Here is a 10932-nt window from a genome sequence, read left to right as displayed (position 1 = left end):
GTGTAGTGTTCAGTTTGTTCTATTAAAACATGACGGACATTTACCACGCTGCATTTTGGTCCTCCTCTCCTTCCACCAACGAGAAGCGTTGCACAACTAGTCTAAAGAAGGTGTGGTGGTTCATTTCTTTACTATCAAATAAGGAGAGACAAACTTATCACACCAGTCAGAGTTATACTTAAACTAAATCTTTAATAATAAGATCTTTGCAATGACTTTCAACGATTCATCATTTCTCATGAACCATTGAGAGTGACAACATAATGGCTACTGAGATATTTTATAGCAAAGATCCACCCCCCTATTCGACATAACAAACCAGAGATATTAGGAACAGTTCACAAAGTGAGACTTTATAAATGAGAAAGGAGTATCCCGTAGCCTGGTCCTCCATCCTCAGGGTCTGGTGGGCAGTATGGCACCTTCCTGCAGTGGCAGGCATGGATCCAAGTAGACCTATCAGCTACGCAAACAGCAGTGGGGGTAATCAGCATCACCTGGTATGGTCGAGCCAACCTCTGCTGGTTCCAATGCTTTCGTCTCAGGTCTTTCACCACCACTCAGTCACCTGGTTGCAGTTTTTGCAGGATCCCCACCAGAGGCTGGGGTAGAGCCGCTTTCACCCTGGGGAAAATAGCATTCAGAACATTGTCTAGAGCTGTACGATAACTTACCATGTCATCGTCACAGCCCATCAGTGTCAGCTTGTTCTGTGGGAAGGGAGAATTGATCGTCCTCATTGGTCTACCTGTTAGAACCTCATGAGGAGCCAATCCAGTGGCAACCTTTCGGTTACTAGTCCAACACTCTAACCACTAGGCCTCCCTGCCACAGTTAGTTTGACCTATATACTGTGTAGGATGTGTGTTTTAACTTTTCTACATCCATAACAACCAGCTCTTTTGACTTTGATACAGACTCAATGGGCCTTACGGGCCTTCACTACAGATGCTCTGTGTGTGTGTGTGTCACTTGCTGTTTATCCTCACAGCTTGAGGATAGGAGTTATCATTGAACCTGGTGGTCAGTCTTTAGGCTGCTGTACTGTTTGACGGACCGTAGAGGATTGAACATTTATCCTTCTATAATTGTGGATCTGAGAATAAAACAGCTTCACAACAATCAATGTATAAATATGTGTTTACAGTAATACAGACCTGTTGAATAAGTGGTTGTTGTTGATGGGGATGATCATGATGACTTTATTGAATTCATGAGGAAATTATTTTTGCATCATACGACACGTCATCTTAAATAGACAGATGTAGACAGACATGCAACACATCACACACATTACATACATAGTGGAATAGACTTACAGACAGACAGTATTCACATAGACAACCATATAGCACAATACAACACAACACAATATGAGCCTGGTTCATTTTCAGTAATGAGGCCCTGGACCCCATTTACAGTTTCTACTTCAATGTATCAGGTGGAGTTATTCACCAGCTATAGAGAGAGTTGTTGTTTATGTTTCTAAGACTGCAGGGTGGGAGATGCAACAATGGCCTTGAGAACAGCAGGAAGTGTGTTGGTGGTCTTTCTCTGGTCTGTAGCAGGTATGGTCTCATTCATAGCTTGACATGTTTTTCAATCTACAGGCATCAGTGTCATTTGCTTAATTCTGATACCATTGTGTTGTGTGATTGTGTTTCAGTGGTACTGGGTCAGGATGGCTGGAGTGTTACTTACACCACTCAGAGTATCTGTACCTTGAAGGGGTCAACAGTAGAGCTGTCCTCCTCTTACACATATCCCAGTGGTCATAAAGTCACAACAACCTTCTGGTTCACTAAATATGATGCTGAGGAGAATTATGTTAGTCTGAAGGATGACCCAGACTACAAAGGACGTGTGACGTACCGTGAGGATAAAGAGAATGGTCACATCCTGACAATCACAGACCTGAGTCAGAGAGTGACTCAGCTAAACCTACATGTTCAGATTTACAGATCAGAAACTGGGAAGTGGAGATATACTGGCAAACCTGGAGTCACTCTGTCTGTTACAGGTACAGTTACATTCTATATACTGGCAAACCTGGAGTCACTCTGTCTGTTACAGGTACAGTTACATTCTATATACTGGCAAACCTGGAGTCACTCTGTCTGTTACAGGTACAGTTACATTCTATATACTGGCAAACCTGGAGTCACTCTGTCTGTTACAGGTACAGTTACATTCTATATACTGGCAAACCTGGAGTCACTCTGTCTGTTACAGGTACAGTTACAAACCTTCTGTCTGTTACAGGTATACATTCTATATACTGCAAACCTGGAGTCACTCTGTCTGTTACAGGTACAGTTACATTACTGGCAAACCTGGATACTGGCAAAGTTACCTGGCAAACCTGTCACTCTGTCTGTTACAGGTACAGTTACATTCTAAACCTATACTGGCAAACCTGGAGTCACTCTGTCTGTTACAGGTACAGTTACATTCTATATACTGGCAAACCTGGAGTCACTCTGTCTGTTACAGGTACAGTTACATTCTATATACTGGCAAACCTGGAGTCACTCTGTCTGTTACAGGTACAGTTACATTCTATATACTGGCAAACCTGGAGTCACTCTGTCTGTTACAGGTACAGTTACAGTGGAGTACATTTACATATATACTGGCAAACCTGGAGTCACTCTGTCTGTTACAGGTACAGTTACATTCTATATACTGGCAAACCTGGAGTCAACAGGTACAGTTACTTCTATATACTGGCAAACCTGTCACTCTGTCTGTTACTACAGTTACATTCTATATACTGGCAAACCTGGAGTCACTCTGTCTGTTACAGGTACAGTTACATTCTATATACGCAAACCTGGAGTCACTCTGTCTGTTACAGGTACAGTTACATTCTATATACTGGCAAACCTGGAGTCACTCTGTCTGTTACAGGTACAGTTACATTCTATATACTGGCAAACCTGGAGTCACTCTGTCTGTTACAGGTACAGTTACATTCTATATACTGGCAAACCTGGAGTCACTACTGTCTGTTACAGGTACAGTTACATTCTATATACTGGCAAACCTGGAGTCACTCTGTCACTGTTGTTACAGGTACAGTTACATTCTATATACTGGCAAACCTGGAGTCACTCTGTCTGTTACAGGTACAGTTACATTCTATATACTGGCAAACCTGGAGTCACTCTGTCTGTTACAGGTACAGTTACATTCTATATACTGGCAAACCTGTCTGTTAGTCACATTCTATATACTGTGGAGTCTGTTACAGGTACAGTTACATTCTATATACTGGCAAACCTGGTCAGTCACTCAAACCTGTCTGTTACAGGTACAGTTACATTCTATATACTGGCAAACCTGGAGTCACTCTGTCTGTTACAGGTACAGTTACATTCTATATACTGGCAAACCTGGAGTCACTCTGTCTGTTACAGGTACAGTTACATTCTATATACTGGCAAACCTGGAGTCACTCTGTCTGTTACAGGTACAGTTACATTCTATATACTGGCAAACCTGGAGTCACTCTGTCTGTTACAGGTACAGTTACATTCTATATACTGGCAAACCTGGAGTCACTCTGTCTGTTACAGGTACAGTTACATTCTATATACTGGCAAACCTGGAGTCACTCTGTCTGTTACAGGTACAGTTACATTCTATATACTGTTGGAGTCACTCTGTCTACAGGTACAGTTACATTCTATATACTGCAAACCTGGAGTCACTCTGTCTGTTACAGGTACAGTTACATTCTATATACTGGCAAACCTGGAGTCCTGTCTGTTACAGGTCAGTTACATTCTGTCTGGCAAACCTGGAGTCACTCTGTCTGTTACAGGTACAGTTACATTCTATATACTGGCAAACCTGGAGTCACTCTGTCTGTTACAGGTACAGTTACATTCTATATACTGGCAAACCTGGAGTCACTCTGTCTGTTACAGGTACAGTTACATTCTATATACTGGCAAACCTGGAGTCACTCTGTCTGTTACATTTCTATATACTGGCAAACCTGGAGTCACTCTGTCTGTTACAGGTACAGTTACATTCTATATACTGGCAAACCTGGAGTCACTCTGTCTGTTACAGGTACAGTTACATTCTATATACTGGCAAACCTGGAGTCACTCTGTCTGTTACAGGTACAGTTACATTCTATATACTGGCAAACCTGGAGTCACTCTGTCTGTTACAGGTACAGTTACATTCTATATACTGGCAAACCTGGAGTCACTCTGTCTGTTACAGGTACAGTTACATTCTATATACTGGCAAACCTGGAGTCACTCTGTCTGTTACAGGTACAGTTACATTCTATATACTGGCAAACCTGTCTGTTACAGGTACAGTTACATTCTATATACTGGCAAACCTGTCACTCTGTTACAGGTACAGTTACATCTGTTACAGGTACTATTCTATACTGGCAAACCTGGAGTCACTCTGTCTGTTACAGGTACAGTTACATTCTATATACTGGCAAACCTGGAGTCACTCTGTCTGTTACAGGTACAGTTACATTCTATATACTGGCAAACCTGGAGTCACTCTGTCTGTTACAGGTACAGTTACATTCTATATACTGGCAAACCTGGAGTCACTCTGTCTGTTACAGGTACAGTTACATTCTATATACTGGCAAACCTGGAGTCACTCTGTCTGTTACAGGTACAGTTACATTCTATATACTGGCAAACCTGGAGTCACTGGCAAACAGTTACATTCTATATACTGGCAAACCTGGAGTCACTCTGTTACAGGTACAGTTACATTCTATATACTGTCTGTTACAGGTACAGTTACATTCTATAAACCTACTGTCTGTTACAAACCTGGAAACCTCACTCTGTCTGTTACAGGTACAGTTACATTCTATATACTGGCAAACCTGGAGTCACTCTGTCTGTTACAGGTACAGTTACATTCTATATAGGAAACCTGGAGTCACTCTGTCTGTTACAGGTACAGTTTCAATATAGGAAAAGTTCTGTCTGTGTTTAACATATAACATAGGATTTCTTCCATCTTTGTATTAGAGTGATAAGTCAGTGATAAAGGGATTTATAGTGATATTGTTTTTTCTCCAGGTCTTCAGGTGAAGGTGACTGGTGGACATCAGGATAAGACACTGACCTGTATCACCACCTGTACTCTGACTGACAACCCCACCTACATCTGGTACAAGAACGGACATAAAGTAAAGGAGGACACTTCCAGACTGTACTCAGACTCCTTTAGTGATGCAGACAGTTACTCCTGTGCTGTAAAAGGCCATGAGGATCTCCTCTCTCCTGCAGAGTGTAAGTGTGGACTTTTACATACAACATTTGTTTCAGGTTGTCAGACGATCATCATTTAATTTTCTGTGAATGTGACGTTCACTTCTGCTGTAGTTCCATATGCTTTGCCACGCAGTGTTGAATGGGCTTCTAGATATATAATCAAATTCATGAAAATAGAGCCAATGGATGAATTTACTTCTACCAAATACATTTCATTATGTTGTTGTGCTTGTACACCATTGCACTACTTTTTTAAACAATGAAAAAATTGAAAAAAAAAACCTACAAAGCTGAGGGACTAGTCACATCCTTGTTACTTTCACAGCATATGATTTTAACTGGTGAAAACTCGTGTTCCTACTTAATCAACAGTGTGGACTTCTTTGAGTTAATTTTTTCGAGATGGGATCACCTCGTTAGTCAGTACGTGTTACACATGTGCTCGCTTGTCCATCTGGTTCGTGGGAAGGTATTTCACCTTTGTTGGCCCAGATGATATTTAAATGATGAAGTTTAAGAAATGTGGAGAGTCAACACCTTTACTTGATTTACTGATTTCTGGAAAAACAATTCTTTATCTTCCCTGCTTTTGTTTTTCTCCACTTTTTGGTTTGTTTCCTGTCTTCAAGTTTGGTGTAGGTTTTTACTTTTTTCTTATTTTTCTTATCTTAAAATATTGTGGGTGCTCATGTCTCTGGTTCCAGTTGTTGTTGCTAGTCAACTTTCAATGGACACCCCCATGAGTGTCTTTCACAACCTTTCCTAGAAACCGGTCTCATTTTGGTCTTTTTTAGTGACTCTTTGGTATTTCCCCCTTCTGTTTGAGTGACTTTTGGTTTTCTTGCAGGTGAACATAACAAAATAAGTGTATTGGTAATATAAAGGGATTATATTGTCTTCTTGTCTTTCAGGTCAGAAGTGTTGGAGTGTGACTTACACCCATCAGAGTATCTGTGCCTTGAAGGGGTCAACAGTGGACATATCCTGCTCTTACACATATCCCAGTAATCATGAGATCAAACAAGCTTTCTGGTTTACTAAATGGTCTGGTATGGAGGCTGAAGATCTGAGCTCAGCACCAGGGTATGAGGGTCATATAGAGTACCTTGGGGATAAGAAGAGTGACTGTACCCTGAGAATCACAGACCTGAGATTGAGTGACTCTGCTCGGTACAGATTCAGATTGATAACATCCGGAGATCAGTTTTCTGGCTCACCTGTCTCCCTGACTGTCACAGGTAATCTGTCACACATCTCACATCTATTAGTGTAATGACCTTATTAAGGGCAGTCATACAGACATAATAGTGGTATGTGATGGAAAAATACCAAATGTACTATTTCACATAAGAGGACATTCTGAACAAAAATGCAACATGTAATGTGCATGTTACACATGTTACATAGATGTGTCACGCTGCATGAGACAAATACGCTTTTTGTTCATATGGAACATTTCTGGGATTTATTATTTCAGCTCATGAAACATGAAACCAACACTTTACATGTTGTATTTATAGTTTTGTTCAGTGTAGTTGAAACAGAGATCCGAGAGAGAGAATGACTGTCATTATTGTCTCTAAAATAGTTTATTCAGATCCGAGAGGGCAGTATGACACAGAGTTACTCTGTCTGTCACAGGTAATACATACTGTGTTAAATACTAGACCAAATGTGCATTATCAATCTACAGACTAACGTCATTTGAATTCAAACAAAATTAATAGTCTAGTTATTGTAGGTTAGTTCAACACATGTCTTGATTTGTGTTTATTCAGTATAAGGGTCAGGATGATAGTCTGTACAGACTGTAATAGGACTGGCTTGCATCATTTCTTCAGAAGAGAACTCAGTAAATTCAAACAGTATGTCGTGTGTTGTATTTCTCTCCAGATCTTCAGGTAAAGATGACAACTTCACTGTTTTCAAGATGGGTGACCCTGAACTGTGGCACGTGTACTCTGACTGACAACCCCACCTACATCTGGTACAAGAACGGACACAAAGTAAAGGAGGACACCTCCAGCCAGGACTCAGACTACCATAACACTGAAGACAGCTTCTCCTGTGCTGTAAAAGGCCATGAGAATCTCCACTCTCCTGCAGTGTGTGAGTGTAGATTCCACTACACTATTCCTCCTCATTAGGCTATATTCATTCATGTTGTTGAATTACACATCTGAAACACTCATCACACAGAAAGATCTGAGAAAAGAATACAGAAAACACTATATTGTCATGTTATTGTTTAAGGTGTCCGTGGTCAGAAGTGTTGGAGTGTGACCTACCCCCATCAGGGAGTCTGTGCCTTGAAGGGGTCATCAGTGGATATATCCTCCACGTATGACAGTGGTTATGATACGATCACATCAACACTCTGGTTTAGTTCTAAACAAAGTTCCAGCTGGAGGGATGAGTTGATCCCTGAGGACCTAACCACAGACCCAGGGTATGCAGGTCGTGTGGAGTATGTTGGAGAGAAGGAGAGAGGTCACTCCACCCTGAGAATCACAGATCTGAGAGAGGAGGACTCTGCTGAGTACAAGTTCATCTTCAACACACAGACATCAAGATGGGGACACAGTTTCCTGGAACAACTCTGACTGTCACAGGTAACACTGCACTCACAACCTTCAGGTGAATGTGACTCCTGCCTGGTGATTCAACACTTTGGGAACTTTCCCCAAATTCCAGAAATCCTGGTTGGATCATTAATTCCTTCTGATTCTGGTAATATTCTGGAAAACATGGGGATTTTGGGAGAGTTAACAGAACTGTTTAACCCTGTTCCTGCCACAGTGACAATGCAGCTGTGGGTGTTGTCTTTTTTTTTACATTGATACAATAGGAACCTTCTGTGTAGGAAAGTCTTTGTTTATTGTAATAGATCAGGTGATTCAGGGTTTTAATGAGGTTTTCTAATCCAGGTCTTCAGGTGCGGATTAAGGATCCAACCAACATCACAGAGGGAAAGGGGCTTTGTCTGTTCTGTGAGTCCATATGCTTTCTGCAGGACAACCCCTCTTACATCTGGTACAAGAACGGACATCGTCTGTTCAGACACAAGACTAAGTACCTGATCCTAGACCCAGTCAGCAGTGAGGATGCCGGCAGATACTCCTGTGCTGTAAACGGCCAGGAGGATCTCCCCTCTGCTGAAGAGACTCTCACTGTCAGATGTGAGTATGTGGGATATAATTCTAGAACTACACACTGATTATACAAAACATTAAGAACACCTGCTTTTTCCATGACATAGACCAGATTTCCACAACTGGTGGTCTGCAGGCCAAATTTAGCTTGCGGGTGGTTTTATTTGGCCCCCCACAAGCAAGGTAAGAGTACACATTCTTGCATTATACTATGTGTATTCTTACCTTTTATGTCCTCATCTTTACCAGATGGCCAAAGCAACACCTCAGTGTCAGTCAGTCCCTCTGGTGAAATAGTGGAGGGCAGTTCAGTGACTCTGACCTGCAGCAGTGATGCCAACCCACCTGTGGACAAATACACCTGGTACAAGGTAATATACAAGAAAATGTCAATGAGACATTCTGGACAGAGATACACCATCCATAACATCAGCTCTGAGGGCAGAGGAGAATATTACTGTGAGGCTGAGAATGAAGTTGGAGCCAAAATATCAAAGCTTGTTCCTGTAAATGTTTTGTGTAAGTATTGCATATAATCTCCAATTTCGACTCTATTTTACTTGAATTGTGATTTTACAGACATATATTCTGACCTCAAAAGGAAAGTATTGTGACACATTTTTCCATCAGATAAACCAAAGAACACCTCAGTGTCAGTCAGTCCCTCTGGTGAAATAGTGGAGGGCAGTTCAGTGACTCTGACCTGCAGCAGTGATGCCAACCCACCTGTGGACAAATACACCTGGTACAAGAAGAACGTAACCTCACCAAAAGCATCAGGACAGAGTTACAGCATCCATAAGGTCAGCTCTGAGGACAGAGAGGGATACTACTGTGAGGCTCTGAACATTATAGGGAGAGAGACTATCCCTGTCCATATTAATGTTATATGTAAGTATGACACATTCTGTCCATTTTTGGTGCTCTGTAATTTTACAGATTTCATTCTGACATCATGCATTTATAAACTCATGACCCTGCAGCAGTGTTTTCCTGGGTTCCTGTGGTGGGGGTGGGGGCTGTCCTGACTGCTGGAGCTCTTCTACTCACCATCTACTGCTATATGAAGAGGTGAGCCAGCCATTTACATCTACTGTATTAGTAACATATCAACTTCCACTGGAGGTCAGTAGAGAGCAGAACTCACTCTGTCCCTCATTACAGGAGACACACAGGAGGAAGTGATGACACAGCAGACAGACAGGTAATATTGTCAACAACCAAAGTTATTTCAATACCAATACAGCAGAAACAGACAGGAAGCAAATACATTTATGTATGTGTGTTTTATACAGTATTGTATTTCTGTGTCTCTCTCTCTCCACAGAGTGTCCATCCTGATCCTAACAGTGAGACGTACACAGCTCTGAACATGAAGACCAGGTCACCAGAGTATGACACCCTGGCAGTAAGTGTGTTTAGTGTGTGTGTGTCTATGTCTGTAAAAGTGTTAGAGGGAGGGGTTTGTAAAGTGCTCATTCAATGTGTCTTCTTTCAGAATGTGAGGGACTCCCCAGTGACACAGCCCCTCAAATAGACACTTGGCCCTCCGATTATGAAAACTTCAGAGAACCACCACAGAACCTGGACTGAAGAGAACCACCACAGAACCTGGACTGAAGAGAACCACCACAGAACATGGACTGAAGAGAACCACCACAGAACCTGGACTGATGAGAACCACCACAGAACCTGGACTGAAGAGAACCACAACAGAACCTGGACTGAAGAGAACCACAACATAATCTGGACTGAAGAGAACCACCACAGAACCTGGACTGAAGAGAACCACCACAGAACCTGGACTGAAGAGAACCACCACAGAACCTGGACTGAAGAGAACCACAACAGAACCTGGACTGAAGAGAACCACAACAGAACCTGGACTGAAGAGAACCACCACAGAACCTGGACTGAAGAGAACCACAATAGAACCTGGACTGAAGAGAACCACCACAGAACCTGGACTGAAGAGAACCACCACAGAACCTGGACTGAAGAGAACCACCACAGAACCTGGACTGAAGAGAACCACCACAGAACCTGGACTGAAGAGAACCACCACAGAACCTGGACTGAAGAGCAACAGCATGAAACCAAAGCTAGGCCTCACAATGTTATTCTCTTACTATCATTATGCTTTCTTATCTGACTGTAAGTCGCTTTGGATAAAAGCGTCTGCTAAATGGCATATATTATTATTATTATTATTATTAGGTTTTCCAGACAATGACCTTTAACATTTGAGTGAATGCTGGAATTTAGATTATTTATCTTTAGGAGAACACAGTATGTATATCGATGATCAATACAGTATGTATATCGATGATCAATACAGCTGGTATGTATTATTTATCAATACAGTATGTGTATAGATGATCATAGATGATCAATACAGTATGTATATAGATGATCAATACAGTATGTGTATAGATGATCAATACAGTATGTGTATAGATGATCAATACAGTATGTATATAGATGATCAATACAGTATGTGTATAGAT

General features: G+C 41.6%; 1 protein-coding gene and 1 long non-coding RNA gene across 2 annotated transcripts; both read left to right on the top strand.

Moving 5' to 3' along the window:
* Positions 1–1338: 1338 nt before the first annotated feature.
* Positions 1339–7876, top strand: LOC124020972. Its single transcript, XM_046336285.1, has 6 exons — positions 1339–1568; positions 1667–2020; positions 5079–5291; positions 6185–6511; positions 7167–7382; positions 7527–7876. The coding sequence occupies exons 1-6, from the start codon at positions 1514–1516 to the stop codon at positions 7874–7876; spliced, it is 1515 nt and encodes a 504-aa protein (XP_046192241.1). The 5' UTR covers positions 1339–1513.
* Positions 7877–9587: 1711 nt separating this feature from the next.
* On the top strand, positions 9588–10036 carry LOC124020968. The gene is made up of 3 exons (XR_006836171.1): positions 9588–9629; positions 9753–9833; positions 9924–10036. It is a non-coding gene; the product is annotated as an uncharacterized LOC124020968 (long non-coding RNA).
* The last annotated feature ends 896 nt before the right edge of the window (positions 10037–10932 follow it).

This window comes from Oncorhynchus gorbuscha, unplaced genomic scaffold (genome assembly GCF_021184085.1).
Source record: "Oncorhynchus gorbuscha isolate QuinsamMale2020 ecotype Even-year unplaced genomic scaffold, OgorEven_v1.0 Un_scaffold_1009, whole genome shotgun sequence".
Classification (NCBI taxonomy): domain Eukaryota; kingdom Metazoa; phylum Chordata; class Actinopteri; order Salmoniformes; family Salmonidae; genus Oncorhynchus; species Oncorhynchus gorbuscha.
Note: the sequence above shows the minus strand (reverse complement) of the source record. Positions and strands in the feature narration are given on the sequence as shown.

What these genes read in the sequence shown, in the direction of transcription:
- LOC124020972 (XM_046336285.1), top strand. Translation starts at nt 1,514, where the DNA reads ATGGCCTTGAGAACAGCAGGAAGTGTGTTGGTGGTCTTTCTCTGGTCT. An exon ending in AGTCACTCTGTCTGTTACAG is followed by an intron (nt 2,021 to 5,078) that starts GTACAGTTACAT and finishes TTTTTTCTCCAG; the next exon opens with GTCTTCAGGTGAAGGTGACT. An exon ending in TCTCCTCTCTCCTGCAGAGT is followed by an intron (nt 5,292 to 6,184) that starts GTAAGTGTGGAC and finishes CTTGTCTTTCAG; the next exon opens with GTCAGAAGTGTTGGAGTGTG.